The sequence below is a fragment of the Ranitomeya variabilis genome, chromosome 2 (assembly GCF_051348905.1).
Source record: "Ranitomeya variabilis isolate aRanVar5 chromosome 2, aRanVar5.hap1, whole genome shotgun sequence".
NCBI lineage: Eukaryota > Metazoa > Chordata > Amphibia > Anura > Dendrobatidae > Ranitomeya > Ranitomeya variabilis.
In genome coordinates, this window is record NC_135233.1 from 211,296,815 (window position 1) to 211,314,527 (window position 17,713).

At 45.7% G+C, this 17,713-nt stretch overlaps 1 protein-coding gene across 1 annotated transcript in view; it reads right to left on the reverse strand.

Moving 5' to 3' along the window:
* The window catches only part of PSMB7 (proteasome 20S subunit beta 7), a 71,965-nt gene that overhangs the window by 33,504 nt on the left and 20,748 nt on the right, over positions 1-17,713 (reverse strand). The window contains exons 4-5 of the mRNA XM_077283556.1: positions 11,739-11,879; positions 9,106-9,221 (exon numbers count right to left, since the gene is read on the reverse strand). Of these exons, the coding sequence (XP_077139671.1) occupies positions 9,106-9,221; positions 11,739-11,879 (257 nt within the window). The remainder of the gene's footprint in view (positions 1-9,105; positions 9,222-11,738; positions 11,880-17,713) is intronic.

Consider the following 17,713-nt stretch of genomic DNA (forward strand, 5'->3'; position numbering starts at 1 on the left):
GATAATCTGAAAAAAGAAGCCACAACTCTATGCAAGATTCCATCATTGACTTATAATAATAGATTGCCTTGATAGCGCTTATTTGATAGGGGGAGGGTATTTTGCCTACACATATACCTGGTGGTCTTGCCAAGAAGCCTTCTGGACTGTTCCCATTTGCAGAGTAAAACACATGTTTACAATGCAAAAATCAGCTGATATATTACCTTTAAGAATGACCTACCTGTCACTTGAATTTAAAAAAATTAGATAAATACCTTGTAAAAATCACTGACCTCCCCTGATTCTGCTGCTCTTTACCGATTTGTTTAGAGTCACTCCATTGCAGAGATATTCACACTTGTTGATAATGGAATAGTATGAGAAATCTCTGCTGGCAGTGCAACGGGGTGTTTCTTCAGTCTTCTCTGGGAGCGTGCGCTTTTACCTCTCCCTCCCAAACATTACCAACCACAGCTCAACAGATGATCTAACTGAATAACAAATCGTCAGCATCTGGGAAGGAGGGGGGAAAGCGCACTCCCCCCAGAAAAGACTCTGAAGAAGCCCTCAGTTGCACTACAAGTAGAGATTTCACATGCTAAGCTCCGTAAACAACAAATACAAATATCACAGGAGTGAGACAGAGCAAAACGGAAAAGAGCATCAAAATCAGGGGAATCTTACAAGGCATTTCACTAAATTTCTTTGAGCACGCGACAGATCCTATTTAAAAAGGTCACAATGCTCTCCTGCCAGGTCTGTTTTAGTAAGTACTTGTATTCCTTAAAATGATTATTTATGAAGCATATATTGGCCGAGGAGAGGCGACGGGCCGAGCGAGGAGAGGCGACGGGCCGAGCGAGGAGAGGCGACGGGCCGAGCGAGGAGAGGCGACGGGCCGAGCGAGGAGAGGCGACGGGCCGAGCGAGGAGAGGCGACGGGCCGAGCGAGGAGAGGCGACGGGCCGAGCGAGGAGAGGCGACGGGCCGAGCGAGGAGAGGCGACGGGCCGAGCGAGGAGAGGCGACGGGCCGAGCGAGGAGAGGCGACGGGCCGAGCGAGGAGAGGCGACGGGCCGAGCGAGGAGAGGCGACGGGCCGAGCGAGGAGAGGCGACGGGCCGAGCGAGGAGAGGCGACGGGCCGAGCGAGGAGAGGCGACGGGCCGAGCGAGGAGAGGCGACGGGCCGAGCGAGGAGAGGCGACGGGCCGAGCGAGGAGAGGCGACGGGCCGAGCGAGGAGAGGCGACGGGCCGAGCGAGGAGAGGCGGCGGGCCGAGCGAGGAGAGGCGGCGGGCCGAGCGAGGAGAGGCGATAGGCCCTCTTTAAAAGGAAGTTCAATAGACTGATATTTTCATGGAAAAAGTATATTTACAGCAGATCTGTAGGCTGTACATGCTTCTTTATGTAAAAGCAAAATTTTATAGCTACATCCCCAGTGTACTATTAGCCAAAACAGCACAAAAGAACTATAAGGCTGGGTTCAGACAATAGATTGGAAATGGGGCCTGTTGAAACCACAAATTGTGGACGTGACAGTGTGTGCAGTACCATGTGCTCATCAGTGCTGCAGACCGATGCCTGGAGATGTCTTTCATTGCTTGCGTTATACTGACCAATAACATGGACCAGGACCAACGTAGCGCATATGACAATTATTTCAATGCATACCATCAGCCTGCGGGGAAAATCGACCACGTGCACTGGGACACTGGTACAATGCTTTTGTGAAACTTTTTTTTTTTATATACTTTGAGAAAGGCGCCAATACGGTGCAGAAACACGTTGATATTAATAAAAACAGTTGTGGAATCCCAAAGCTCTTCATTCCCGCAGGACAGTCAAACTAAATGCGCCAGCACTCTTTTTTTTGCAATTATATAACAATGAGAAAATATAAAAAAATAAATATTATAATATATATATATATATATATATATATATATATATATATATATATATATATATATATACATATATATATACACACACATACATACACACACTAGATGGTGGCCCAATTCTAACGCATCAGGTATTCTAGAATATGTATGTATGTATATAGCAGCCGCATAGTATATAGCACAGGCCACGTAGTATATAGGAGCCATGTAGTATATAGCAGACTAATAGTACGTGGCCTGTGCTATATACTATGCGGCTGCTATATACATACATACATATTGTAGAATACCCGATGCGTTAATACAGGCCACGCAGTATATAACACACCCCACGTACTATATAACACAGCCCACGCAGTATATAGCAGACACGCAGTATATAACACAGGCGACGTAGTATATAACACAGGCCACGCAGTACATAACACTGGCCACGTAATATATAGCACAGCCCACGCAGTACAAAACACAGCCCACATAGTATGTAACACAGCCCACGTAGTATATAGCAGCCATGTAGTATATAGCACTGCCCACGTAGTATATAGCAGCCATGTAGTATATAACGTAGCCCACGCAGTATCTAACACAGCCCACATAGTATACAGCAGTGTGGGCACCATATCCCTGTTAAAAAAAATAATTAAAATAAAAAATAGTTATATACTGACCCGCCAGGATCCAGCGAAGCTCTGGGGATGCGCGTGCGGCTGCCGCCATCTTCCGTTCCCACTTCCCAGGAAGCATTGTGAAATTACCCAGATGAATTATCGGTCTCGCGAGATCGCTAAGTCTTCTGGGTAATTTCGCAATGCATCTCTGGGAACGGAAGATGGCGGCAGGCGCGAGCCCATCGTCGTACTACGGAAGGTGAGAATAGCAGGTTTTTTGTTTTTTTATTATTTTTAACATTACTTCTTTTTACTATTGATGCTGCATAGGCAGCATCAATAGTAAAAAGTTGGGGACACACAGGGTTAATAGCAGCGGTAACGGAGTGCGTTACCCACGGCATAACGCGGTCCGTTACCGCTGGCATTAACCCTGTGTGAGCGGTGACCGGAGGAGAGTATGGAGCGGGCACTGACTGCGGGGAGTAGGGAGGGACTAATCGGACTGTGCCCGTCGCTGATTGGTCGCGGCAGCCATGACAGGCAGCTGGCGAGACCAATCAGCGATGCGGGATTTCCGTTACGGAAGTTGCCGACAGAAAGACGGAAGTACCCCTTAGACAATTATATATATAGATATATATGCACACAAACACACATATATATATATATATATAAAAATATACCCACTGTATATAGACACACATACATGTATCTTGAATGTGTGTGTGTGTGTGTGTGTGTGTGTGTGTGTGTGTGTGTGTGTGTGTGTGTGTATGTGTGTATATATATGTGTGTATATATATATATATATATATATATATATATATATATATATATATATATATATACACATATACACACATATATATATATATACACACACACACACACACACACACACACACACACACATATATATATATATATATAGCATACTTAATACTGTAGATTTGTATAATTATATACAGAATATGTATAAGAAATATAAGAACATAGCTATATACATCTATATCCCAGAATATGCATATAAAGCACACACTTTGCTGCCACAATCAATGTAGGACCCGTCTCACTTTCCCACTTATGAAGCAGCAGTGCCCCCTATGGTCACATAGTGTAATGCACAAGCAGCAAGTATAACATGGGGAGTCAGACAATTTCTGCCTGTTAACATTTGTAATGAGTTTTTAAGTCAGACTAATTTCTTTGTTGCCAAAATATTTAGTTCAATAACTTATCTATATATCTTGTAACCATGTAAATGCCGTCCGAACTGCGGCCCCATGTTATAGTGCGAGGGGTGCGGGGCAGAGTGCAAGCTTCAGTATATCCTGTGTTTTCATCATTTACTCCTCTGCAATTCCTGGGTTTTTGGGTCCAGTGGGCGGTCCTATCTGTGATTGACAGCTCCCTCTCTGTGCACACATGTCACAAATGGAAGCTGTTCATTAGTCAGGGTTCTGCTACCTCTTTTTTTTTTTTTCTTTGATTCTGACGGAGAAAGAAGACAGAAGCTGTTGTCCGTGACGTCATCTATGCAGCCTGTCGATGTCTCCGGGAGCGGAGATGAAGTCACGGACATCAACGTCTGTGAAGCCGGAGAGGAGCGATGGGCCGCGGGTGCATGCATCAATCGTTATCTAAGGATGCCACCATCACCCAACCCTACACATTGCAGATAGGAGCAGGTATTCCTCCTCCTCCTCGGCATTAATTAAAACACTAGATAAAATGTAGCGCAACAAAAAAAAAATTAAAGTAAAAACCAAAAATGCCAGGGTAAAGGGAAAAAAAAAGAAAACTAATTAGCATTCCTAAGTCATTAATGACAGGACACCTTGCCGGCGGCATCAGCACTTTCTGCCGTGCCACATCCTTCTATCATCCTGGCACCTTACGCAGCACATCTCCGCTGCCCACACAGCCTAATTACCTGTTTACACTGGGCATGAGGTAAGAGGGTGCGTCCTACTAGATGCACGACAGCAGCGCCTCCAGACTGCAGAAGGTGCGGGCCGCGATATAATGCCTGCTAGGACGATCTGTAGAATGCAGCACCCCCGTTATATGTAAGAAAAGCAAAAGTCTCACCGCTAGGAACGCGAAGAACAAAGGAAAACTGGGCAAGGAATCCTCGAGTATAGAGACTGTGCTAGACGGTTATCTCACAAGAGAGGGTTCTGCAGAAACCCAAAACCGATGGAGATGGTGAGAATCGGTGGTCAGTGATCTGTCGGATGTGAGTCCCGTGGAGAGCCGCCTCTTACCCGCCAGGCTGGCTAAGTCATCATTGCGGCATGAAGAATGTATGAAGTTGCGCCACGCCGGCCAATCAAGAGCCAGGTCAGAGGCGGCTCTCAGAGATCCCAACTGGCTGCCACATCGGCAGGATCAGGTCCTACAAATCAATTTGTACCAACTTTAGTGGCCGGCACTCTTGGTTTCTGCTGCCGATCCAGGTTGATCCCATTGTTGCTCGGTGAGGTCGATGTGCAGCTTCATAGGGATGACGCAAATGTTCACGGCTTCCATGGATAATTTTTATTTTTCGTTAAGTTTCATGTTCTGTATTGGAGCGGTTTCAGATTCTGCCTAAAAACTGTAGTGTCACAAGAAACGGCCTGACTGAATTCTCATCAAATCCTGTGAACAAGCCTTTCAGTTAAAGGGGATGCCTCTACCCTGTGCCAGTCATTACACTGGTTACCCATCCACTCCAGAATCCAGTGGACTATCCTCATCCACAAAGCTCTCCATGGCTCAGCTCCACCCTACATCTCCTCCCTGGTCTCAGCCTACCACCCTACCTGTGCCCTCCATGGCTCAGCTCCACCCTACATCTCCTACCTGGTCTCAGTCTACCACAATACCCGTGCCCTCCATGGCTCAGCACCACCCTACATCTCCTCTCTGGTCTCAGTCTACCACCCTACCCGAGCCCTCCGCTCCGATAATGACCTCAGGTTAGCATCCTCAATAATCAGAACCTCCCACTCCAGTCTCCAAGACTTTACACGTGCTGCGCCGATTCTTTGGAATGCACTACCTAGGTTAATACGATTAATCCCCAATCCCCACAGTTTTAAGCGTGCCCTAAAAACACATTTGTACAGATTGGCCTACCGCCTCAACGCATTAACCTAACTATTCCTGTGTAGCCCCTTCAACATTTTTACCATAACCAGGTTCCTCACATCATGTTCTCACAGGCTTCATGCATTTAATAGAACCTCCAGGTTAGTGGCATGGATGCATTTCTGGTCCAAACATCCCACATAGGCACGTCCACAAGTATGAGGGATTGTTTTTTTGCGGGAAGAGTTGTACTTTTGAATGACACCACTCATTTTATCATGTGATGACCTGGAGAGCGGGAAAGCGGTATTTACGTTGCTACAAGGGGGTCACAAGACCCCCTTAGTAACCATCGGACCCCAGGTTAGCATGGTACGCTGAGGTCATGTGATGACCGCAGGGTACAGTGGCCTGTGAGATCCAGCTATAAGCGGAGCCTCACAGGCACAGTCAGTGACTCCCTGACAGTCTCATACAGTGTTGCACACGAGTACTGTAGTGTCTGACTAGTGAACAAAATAAGAATTATACATGTCCCACAGTGGGACGGAGTGAAAAAGTAAAAAAAAAAAAATAAAAATAAAAGAAAATAAGTTAAAAATATAACAAAAACTGCTGCGCTGCATGGGGGCTCTGCGCTGCATGGGGGCTCTGTGCTGCATGGGGACACAATGTATGGACACTACACACATGGCATATCTGCAATTCTCCAGAAAACAGTCCTGGCATGGATGTTACACAATAGTCACTGCAGCCCACTACACTGGGGTCACGTTGGGGTTTTACTGTATTTCTGGCACCTTCGGGGCTTCGCAAATGTCGCCCGCAAACTATTCTAGCAAAATCTGTGCTCCAAAAGCCATATAGCGCCCCTTCCATCTCAGCCCTGACGTGTGGCCTAGCAGGAATGTCTGACAACATATGGGGCAGCACCGCATTCAGGAGAAAATGTGCAATAAATTGTGGGGTCTAGTGTCACCCATTAACCCTTGTGTACAATTTGAAGCAAATACAAAAATTAAAATGCTAGCACTAAAATGTCATATTTCCATGTCTCAATGTTATAAAATTCTGTGAGGCACCTGATTAAAAATGCGGAGTACACCCCTAGATAATTCCCTTGAGGGGTCTAGTTTCCAAAATGGGGTCATTTGTGGGGGGTTTCTGCCATTTTCACATGTCAGGGGCTCTGCGACATGGCATTCACAATCTATCCCAGGCAAATAGCCTCTTTCCTTTCCTGCCATAGGGCCAAGCACAAGTTTTGTGACCACAAATGGGGTATAGTGACGATCGGGACAAATTACACAAAAAATTATGGGGTCAGTTTTCACCTATTATCTATTGTGAAAAAGACAAATAAGGGGCTAAATCAAAATTTTCACGAAAAAAAATGAAAATTTTCAATATGACGACCTCAAGAGAAATTTCACAAATTTTTGGGTCCATTTTCTCCTGTTACCCTCAGGGGGACTTGAAGCTGCGATCGTCTGATGGCTTGTGCTACACACAGCGGGACATCAGTACTGTTATGTACAGTGAAAATCACGATCATCTATAAACGCAGAGCCCCGGGGGTCATCAGCAGAGCCCCGGGGGTCATCAGCAGAGCCCCGGGGGTCATCAGCAGAGCCCCGGGGGTCATCAGCAGAGCCCCGGCCGTCAGAGCAACTCATCAGCGTCCCACAATCTTGTTAGGGGCGCGTGGAATTATGCACGTCCCTGCCGATGCGTGTAGGATGCCGCTGTTAAGAGATCGACAGCGGGATTTAACAAGTGAACCTGCGGTTGTTAGGCCATGTGCACACGTTCAGGATTTTTCGCGTTTTTTTCGCTATAAAAACGTGATAACGCGAAAAAAACGCTAACATATGCCTCCTATTATTTACAGGGTATTCCGCATTTTTTGTGCAAATGTTGCGATTTTTTCCGCGAAAAAATCGCATCGCGGAAAAAAAAGCAACATGTTCATTAAAAATGTGGAATTGCGGGGATTCCGCACACCTAGGAGTCCATTGATCTGCTTACTTCCCGCACGGGGCTGTGCGCACCATGCGGGAAGTAAGCAGATTATGTGCGGTTGGTACCCAGGGTGGAGGAGAGGAGATTCTCCTCCACGCACTGGGCACCATAAAATTGGTCAAAAATAAAAGAATTAAAATAAAAAATAGTCCTATACTCACCCTCGATATCTTCCCGCCTCACCGCTGCATGCTGCCGCTTCGGTTCCTATAGCTGCTGTGCGGTGAAGGACCTGTGATGACGTCACTGTCTTGTGATTGGTCGTGCGCGGTCATGTGATCGCTCACGTGACCGCTCACATGACCGCGACGTCATGGAAGGTCCTGCGTGCACAGCAGCTATAGGAAGAGGAACGGACGCCGCTGAGGAGATGTCTGGGTGAGTATAAGCATTTTTTTATTTTTTTTTTTTTATTATTTTTAAACATTCTATCTTTTACTATAGATGCTGCATAAGCAGCATCTATAGTAAAAAGTTGGTCACACTTGTCAAACACTATGTTTGACAAGTGTGACCAACCTGTCAGTCAGTTTTCCAAGCGATGCTACAGATCGCTTGGAAAACTTTAGCATTCTGCAAGCTAATTTCGCTTGCAGAATGCTAAAAAAAACGCAAAAAAAAAAACGGAAAAAAAAACGCAAAAAAAAAATGCGGATTTCTTGCAGAAAATTTCCGGTTTTCTTCAGGAAATTTCTGCAAGAAATCCGGACGTGTGCACATACCCTTAAAGTCACATGACCGCTGATTAAATCAGCAATCATCTGCAGGGAAACGCGCGGGCTTGGTGTGCGAGATCAGATCAAAGGCAGAGACACGACGTACGTGCACATGAAAGTTTGTGAAGGGGTTAAGGATGTTGATAAAAACCTTTACAAGGAATCGGTCAGCAGGATTTTGTTATGTAATCTGAGAGCAGAATGATGTAGGGGCATAGACCCTGATTCTAGTGATGTATCACTTACTGGGCTGCTTGCTGCAATTTTAATAAAAATCTTATGAGATACTGAACTACTAAAAGGGATATCTACAAAAGAAAGCAACAAAAATGGAAAAAAATGTAGCAAAAACTCATTTTTTGTTCACATTTAGATGTACATTAGTCCAAATTTAAATTAAGACAGAGAAATAACAAAAAAAAAAAGGTGTGGTGGATACATTGTAGGCTCTGAGTCTAGAATCACACATGTAGAAATGAGGAAATTGCTGATGATTTACACAAACTCCGGAAAACAGGAAAGTTACAGCGCAAACTAAACGTGTTCCGCTGTGCAAGAGCGTCACCTAGTGGAGAGACTGGGTATTGCACAGGCTGGAAAACCAACAAACCGCGTGAGCCTCTTGCAGATAAATCACCGACTACTACTACTTTTAGTGGCTCTGCAATTAATGCTTACCTTTTAAGTAACTAACTACATGTTTAATATAACAGGTCGTATGTGTAGAACAGCCTATACCATATATATATGTATATATATGGTATAGGCCAGTGATTTAAAAGGGTTGTTACTTACCCATGGTAACATAGGGAAGCTTGTCAGTAGAGCCATGAGGGTATATGCTGTATAGATGGGGGCCGCTGCAGTCAACACCTCCTAGTACAAGGGCGGCACCGATGTAACCCTGGTACCTGTCAGGTGAAAGAACAAATAATATAGAATTATTAAATTCAATGATCGCGATACAGAAGATTTTCACCATTGTTTCCTGCATACTATAAACACGGAACACAGCAGACATGCTCTGCATGGACAGAAATGTGGTGACACGTGAATCAATGACTTCAGTGTTTGCATGCAGCCAAGATGGAAGGTCTCTGAAATGCTGTGGCGAGAGAACGGACTAATCTTGTATGGTCCGGGGCAGCACTAAAACACGGCGGGGGCATCAGGGAGCGAAGTGACTAGTCCGGAGCGGCCCTCAGCCATTTTCTCCGGGCCTGCTAACACTTGATTGACAGCTCTCTGATATAAGACATGACCTGACAATCACCAGGAGCAGGCTGAGGACCACCCAGGACTAGTCAGTTCTCCTTATGGTCCCTGGTCAGCATCACTCCTTAATATGTATGGTGAGGGTCTCATCCACATACACACGTCCTTCGTTAGAAGTGCCCCCCAATGACAAGCAGGTAGGGTCCTCGCGAAATCAGCGGTACTGTGTCCAATTTACTTACATCATCACTCGGTTTTTACGGCAGCCCCATAGAGAATGTATGGAGTGGGGGTCAGATATTGACCATACAAATTCCCGTTCTGCCTATTAGAGGGGTCTCAGTTGTAAGCCCCCCACCGATCACTAAACCATCACCTATCCTGTGGATAACTACTTCTCACCGGATATGCCTATGCCGCAGTATATTAAGCGACAAAAACTGAAAAAAGTTAATTTTTGGAAGATTTTCACCCTACAGTCACGAGACTACAAAACCTTAATTTTTCTCCACCCGAAGCCTTTCCCTTTTATCTGACAGCCGAGATGTTAAACTGCTTATAAAGATGTACGCCGACGCTCCTAAACGAGACGGTAGCTTTAGCTATATAAAGCCGGTTCCTCGTCTGTGTAAACGGCACAAAGCTTCCTTTTATTTGACGCCTTTTGCCAAAACTTGCTAAAACTAAAAGTGGTCCGATGTAATTGATTTGCGGAAAAGTCTGATGCTTGACACTAAGCCAGAGGCAGAAACCCAGATCTCCTCTCCTGAAAACTTTAAAATGATGAACACTCGCCTATTTGCTCTCGTGCGGTGATGTATGGCGTCTGCCTAGAGCTGCTGAAAATTCCTTGCAGAATTAAACTGTTCCGCTGCTTCGATTGGTATAAATATTTCATGGCGGCTCTGCCGTGCAGAGCCTTGTCTCCTGCGCGCGTTTACTTGTCAGACAAATGAACGCAATGAGAAGCGATTCAATCCGGGGCGAACGCTTCACATCCCTGGAAAAAGTGACGCTTCAGAACAATGGCTGACAGGATGGAGCCCTGGAAACGACATCATCTGCCACCACGGTCTGCTCCGTGGGGTCTAAGCTGGCTGTCAGTTTACCGAGTCCTAAGTGTACGAGCTTCCAGACGGCGGCCATTGTTACATAGCGCTCAGCCCGAGAGGAGTCGCAGTAAAAGGTTAGCGCTGCGAGACGGCGCCGGTCACGGGACCATTCTGGACCGGCCATTTGCGGCAGAAAACTGCACACCGGCCACGCGTGAATCATACGATTGACATGCTTCATTTACATAGGAGACCCCCTGTCCCAAGGGTACACAAAAAGAAAACTTTTTCACATTCATTCTAGGAAAATGAGTGCAAGATCTCCCTCTTCTAGACAGAAGACATAACTTTGAGGAGATCGCCTCTGCTGCAGCCGTATTTTGCTACCATTTTTGCAGTTAATCAGCAATTTCCCACCACAGAGAAGATCATAAAACTAAAGGGGTATTGGTAAGATGGAGGGCATTATCTATCCACAGGATGGATCACCCCTATAATGTTCAGCAGAATAATATGTTCCCTTTAAGGCACTGTGTGACCTGCCCTCAGATTCATGCTGCCAATGAAAAGCTCTGATGACTCGAAGAAAACTTAGTTTGGGAGGCAGCCGAGAACCGTAAGGAGAACTCTGACTAGTCCTGCGTGGTCCCCTGGCTGGCTTCTATCTGCCATCTCCAGGTGATTCACCTGTGTACACACTTGGGAGATTTCGGCAGGGAGCAGAGGCGTCATCTATGGTGCTGGCCGGGGAAAAGAGAAGCAGACACTAGGACTGCAAGAGCACACATATTATGCCCACCAGTGCACTTGCAGGCCTAATTTGCATATCTATAAAAATTGAATTTCGACACAAAGGAGCACGGGATGGCAAAGAAATAGGCATCATTTGAAATGTTGTAAGTTGCCCTATTCTGCAGTACCCGTGGTTTACTGGGGACAATCTCACTGACAGATTCCCTTTAAATTGAACATATCGAAGCTTCAAGTCCCACGAAAAGTGTAGATGAAAGAAGAATCATCATCCTTTCATTGGGCAATAATTGGGAAACACACTAGACTTTTTACGCCAAAACTCAGATAATATCGTCAGCCAATATAATTGCTCTGAGCCACACCGGGGACGCCCAGTTCCCTTCCCTAATTTTTTAACCGTCTAGTTACCTGAACAGCATCTGCTTTAGCATTCGGTTGGCAGTGGCTACTCTGGGTAAGCGTCCCGTTGACAAGGAGTGCAGCTCCATATTGGAAGAGATCATCTGGGTCGTCATTTCTGTGTCGGCCGCTGTTCCAGCCCCGCAGCAGCTAAGAAACAGATACACAAAAATGATTTACCAGCATAAGGTGAAAGAAAATGTGCTTTTTCTAGGTTTACATCTGACTTTTGTAACTTTTTCACTTTTTTTAGGGTACCATGTCACATTGGCAGAGCGCCCCTGAGGTGCCAGACCAGCAGAACCCCCCATAAGTGACCCCATTTTACAAACTACACCTCTCAATGAGTTCATCTAGGGGTGCAGTAATCATATTGACGCCACAGGTGGGTCACAGAATTTTATACCATTGGTCAGTGAGGAACGAATTACATTTTTAACATCAAAAAATTGTTTTAGCCCCAGATTTTACATTTTCACATGGGGAAACAGTGCTAAAATGTGTCACACAATTTCTGCTGAAAGTGGCAATACCCCATATGTGGCTGTACAGTACTGCTTAGCCATATGGAAAGACTCGGGAGGGATAGAGCACTATTTGACACTTGGTAAACAAATTATTATAGAATAGTTTGTGGACTCCATATACAGAGCCCCTAAGTGCTAGAAGATCAGAATCCTCCCCAACCTCAAGTGACCCCATTTTGGAAATTACACCACTCTGGGAATTTATCTAAAGGTGTAGTGACAATTTTGACTCCATGGGCGATTTCCAGAAACAAGCAGCAGTAGAGGTTGCCAAATTAAACTGTAATCTGCCGTTGTAGTGACCAGTACATTGTAGTGACCAGGACATTGTGCCCAGTTCATGCTTCTGGAGACATGCACTCGAAAGTTAGGCGGACTCTCATCGCTTCAGAAATGCCAAACATGTGGACGCTAAATGTGGTTTAGGCACACTGGTGCTCAGAAGGGAGGGGGAAATTTGGATTTGGGAGCGGAGAATTTGTTGGATTCCTTTTGAGGAGCAAGGAGCCATTTAGCTTTTCCAGAGCCTTTGTGCTACCAATAACGTAGAAGCCCCCTATATTTTTGTTAACAGATGACGGACCTGGGTGGGGACTTGTGGATTGAGTGGAGACTTTTTTTGTGGATTGAGTTGAGGCTTTTATTGGGAACATTTTATAGCTGAAGAGCCTGGCATTGCCTGGGCATCTACTATATAAATGTCTAAGTGTCACTTCCTTCTGTCTGCCTTTCTGTCTGTCTGTCACGGATATTCATTGGTCGCGGCATCTGTCTGTCATGGAAATCCAAGTCGCTGATTTGCCGCGAGCAATCAGCGACGGGCACAGTCCAGCGGCAAAATGGCCGCTCCTTCCTCCCCGCAGTCAGTGCCCGCTCCATAATCCCCTCCAGCCAGCGCTCACACAGGGTTAATGGCAGTGCTAACGGACCGCGTTACGCCACGGTATGACGCACTCCATTAACGCTGCAATTAAACCTGTGTGACCAACTTTTTACTATTGATGCTGCCTACGCAGCATCAATAGTAAAAAGATCTAATGTTAAAAATAATAAAAAAATAAAAAATCATTATATACTCACCTTCCGCCGCCTTTCCCGCTCCTCGCGACGCTCCGGTGACCGCTCCATGCATTGCGATCTCACGAGATGATGACGTAGCGGTCTCGCGAGACCACTACGTCATCATCTCGCGAGACCGCAATGCACTCTTGAGACCGGAGCACACAAGGAGAATCGGTAACCGCTTCGCCTGGATCCGGGGGACAACGGAAGGTGAGTATATAACTATTTTTTATTTTAATTCTTTTTTTAACAGGGATATGATGCCCACATTGCTATATACTACATGGGCTGGGCAATATACTACGCGGGCTGGGCAATATACTGCGCGGGCTGGGCAATATACTGCGCGGGCTGGGCAATATACCAGAGGTGTCAAACTGCATTCCTTGAGGGCCGCCAACAGGTCATGTTTTCAGGATTTCCTTGTATTGGACAGGTGATAATTTAATCACCTGCACAGAATGATTCCAGCACCTTGTGGAATGCTAAGGAAATCCTGAAAACATGACCTGTTGGCGGCCCTCGAGGAATGCAGTTTGACACCTCTGCAATATACTGCGCGGGCTGGGCAATATACTGCGCGGGCTGGGCAATATACTGCGCGGGCTGGGCAATATACTGCGCGGGCTGGGCAATGTCCTGCGCGGCCTGGGCAATGTCCTGCGCGGCCTGGGCAATGTACTGCGCGGCCTGGGCAATGTACTGCGCGGCCTGGGCAATGTACTGCGCGGCCTGGGCAATGTACTGCGCGGCCTGGGCAATGTACTGCGCGGCCTGGGCAATGTACTGCGCGGCCTGGGCAATGTACTGCGCGGCCTGGGCAATGTACTGCGCGGCCTGGGCAATATACTGCGCGGGCTGTGCAATATACTACATGGGCTGTGCTATACACTACGTGGCCTGTTATATACTGCGTGCGTGGGCTGTTATACACTCCGTGGGCTGTGCTATATACTCCGTGGGCTGTGCTATATACTCCGTGGGCTGTGCTATATACTCCGTGGGCTGTGCTATATACTCCGTGGGCTGTGCTATATACTCCGTGGGCTGTGCTATATACTCCGTGGGCTGTGCTATATACTCCGTGGGCTGTGCTATATACTCCGTGGGCTGTGCTATATACTCCGTGGGCTGTGCTATATACTCCGTGGGCTGTGCTATATACTCCGTGGGCTGTGCTATATACTCCGTGGGCTGTGCTATATACTCCGTGGGCTGTGCTATATACTCCGTGGGCTGTGCTATATACTCCGTGGGCTGTGCTATATACTCCGTGGGCTGTGCTATATACTCCGTGCGCTGTGCTATATACTCCGTGCGCTGTGCTATATACTCCGTGCGCTGTGCTATATACTCCGTGCGCTGTGCTATATACTCCGTGCGCTGTGCTATATACTCCGTGGGCTGTGCTATATACTCCGTGGGCTGTGCTATATACTCCGTGGGCTGTGCTACATACTCCGTGGGCTGTGCTATATACTCCGTGGGCTGTGCTATTTACTACGTGGCTGTGCTATTTACTACGTGGCTGTGCTATTTACTACGTGGGCTGCTATATACTACGTGGCTGTGCTATATACTACGTGGCCGGCCGCAAACAATCAGCGACAGGCGCAGTCCGGCCGCGAATTGGCGCGGGATTTGAAACACACTTCGCTAATTGGTCGCGGCCTGCCGAATCCTGTGTATTCAATGTATTATTTTAAAATCTTCATAAATAAACTACATACATATTCTAGTATACCCGATGCGTTAGAATCGGGCTACCACCTAGTAGTAAATATCTGTGGTAAGTTATAGCACCTCGCTCCTCTCATTTCCCCCCTCGCTCCTCTCATTTCCCCCCTCGCTCCTCTCACTTCCCCCCTCGCTCCTCTCACTTCCCCCCTCGCTCCTCCCATTTTCCCCCTCACACTTACATAGTTACATAGTTATTAAGGTTGAAGGAAGACTAAGTCCATCTAGTTCAACCCATAGCCTAACCTAACATGCCCTAACATGTTGATCCAGAGGAAGGCAAAAAAAAACCATGTGGCAAAGAGTAACTCCACCATGGGGAAAAAAATTCCTTCCCGACTCCACATACGGCAATCAGACTAGTTCCCTGGATCAACGCCTTATCAAGGAATCTAGTGTATATACCCTGTAACATTATACTTTTCCAGAAAGGTATCCAGTCCCCTCTTAAATTTAATTAATGAATCACTCATTACAACATCATACGGCAGAGAGTTCCATAGTCTCACTGCTCTTACAGTAAAGAATCCGCGTCTGTTATTATGCTTAAACCTTCTTTCCTCCAGACGTAGAGGATGCCCCCTTGTCCCTGTCTCAGGTCTATGATTAAAAAGATAATCAGAAAGGTCTTTGTACTGTCCCCTCATATATTTATACATTAACATAAGATCACCCCTTAGTCTTCGTTTTTCCAAACTAAATAGCCCCAAGTGTAATAACCTATCTTGGTATTGCAGACCCCCCAGTCCTCTAATAACCTTGGTCGCTCTTCTCTGCACCCGCTCCAGTTCAGCTATGTCTTTCTTATACACCGGAGACCAGAACTGTGCACAGTATTCTAAGTGTGGTCGAACTAGTGACTTGTATAGAGGTAAAATTATGTTCTCCTCATGAGCATCTATGCCTCTTTTAATACATCCCATTATTTTATTTGCCTTTGTAGCAGCTGCCTGACACTGGCCACTGAATATGAGTTTGTCATCCACCCATATACCCAGGTCTTTTTCATTGACGGTTTTGCCCAGAGTTTTAGAATTAAGCACATAGTTATACATCTTATTACTTCCACCCAAGTGCATAACCTTACATTTATCCCCATTAAAGCTCATTTGCCATTTATCAGCCCAAGCTTCTAGTTTACATAAATCATCCTGTAATATAAAATTGTCCTCCCCTGTATTGATTACCCTGCAGAATTTAGTGTCATCTGCAAATATTGAAATTCTACTCTGAATGCCCCCTACAAGGTCATTAATAAATATGTTAAAAAGAAGAGGGCCCAATACTGACCCCTGTGGTACCCCACTGCTAACCGCAACCCAGTCCGAGTGTGCTCCATTAATAACCACCCTTTGTTTCCTATCCCTGAGCCAGCTCTCAACCCACTTACACATATTTTCCCCTATCCCCATTACTCTCATTTTATGTAACAACCTTTTGTGTGGCACTGTATCAAAAGCTTTGGAAAAGTCCATATACACTACGTCCACTGGGTTCCCTTGGTCCAGTCCGGAACTTACCTCTTCATAGAAGCTGATCAAATTAGTCTGACATGAACGGTCCCTAGTAAACCCGTGCTGATACTGGGTCATGAGGTTATTCCTCTTCAGATACTCCAGCATAGCATCCCTTAGAATGCCCTCCAGGATTTTACCCACAGTAGAGGTTAAGCTTACTGGCCTATAATTACCGAGTTCAGTTTTTGCCCCTTTTTTGAATATTGGCACCACATTTGCTATACGCCAGTCCTGTGGTACAGACCCTGTTATTATGGAGTCTTTAAAGATTAAAAATAATGGTCTATCAATGACTGTACTTAGTTCCTGCAGTACTCGGGGGTGTATCCCATCCGGGCCCGGAGATTTGTCAATTTTAGTTATTTTTAGACGCCGCTGTACTTCCTGCTGGGTTAAGCAGGTGACATTTAATGGGGAATTTTTATCACTAGTCATTTTGTCTGCCATGGGATTTTCTTTTGTAAATACTGATGAAAAAAAGTCATTTAGCATATTGGCTTTTTCCTCATCCTCATCCACCATTTCACCCAGACTATTTTTAAGGGGGCCAACACTGTCATTTTTTAGTTTCTTACTATCTATATAGTTAAAGAATATTTTGGGATTATTTTTACTCTCTCTGGCAATGAGTCTCTCTGTCTCAATCTTTGCTGCCTTGATTTGCTTTTTACAGAATTTATTTAATTTTCTGTATTTATTTAATGCCTCCTCACTACCTACTTCCTTTAATTCTCTAAATGCTTTCTTTTTGTCCCTTATTGCGGCCCTTACAGCTCTATTTAGCCATATTGGTTTCCTCCTATTTCTAGTATGTTTATTCCCATACGGTATATACTGTGCACAGGTACTATCCATGATGCTAATAAACGTCTCCCATTTTCTTTGTGTATTTTTATGTCTCAGGATATCGTCCCAGTTAATTGCACCAAGATCCTCTCTCATCCGTTGGAAATTTGCCCTCCTGAAGTTTAGTGTCCTTGTCACCCCCCTACTACCCATCTTATTAAAGGTTACATGAAAACTTATTATTTTGTGATCACTATTCCCCAAGTGACCCCCAACCCTTATATTTGATATGCGGTCTGGCCTGTTGGTTAATATTAGGTCTAGCAGTGCCCCCCCTCCTTGTTGGGTCCTGAAC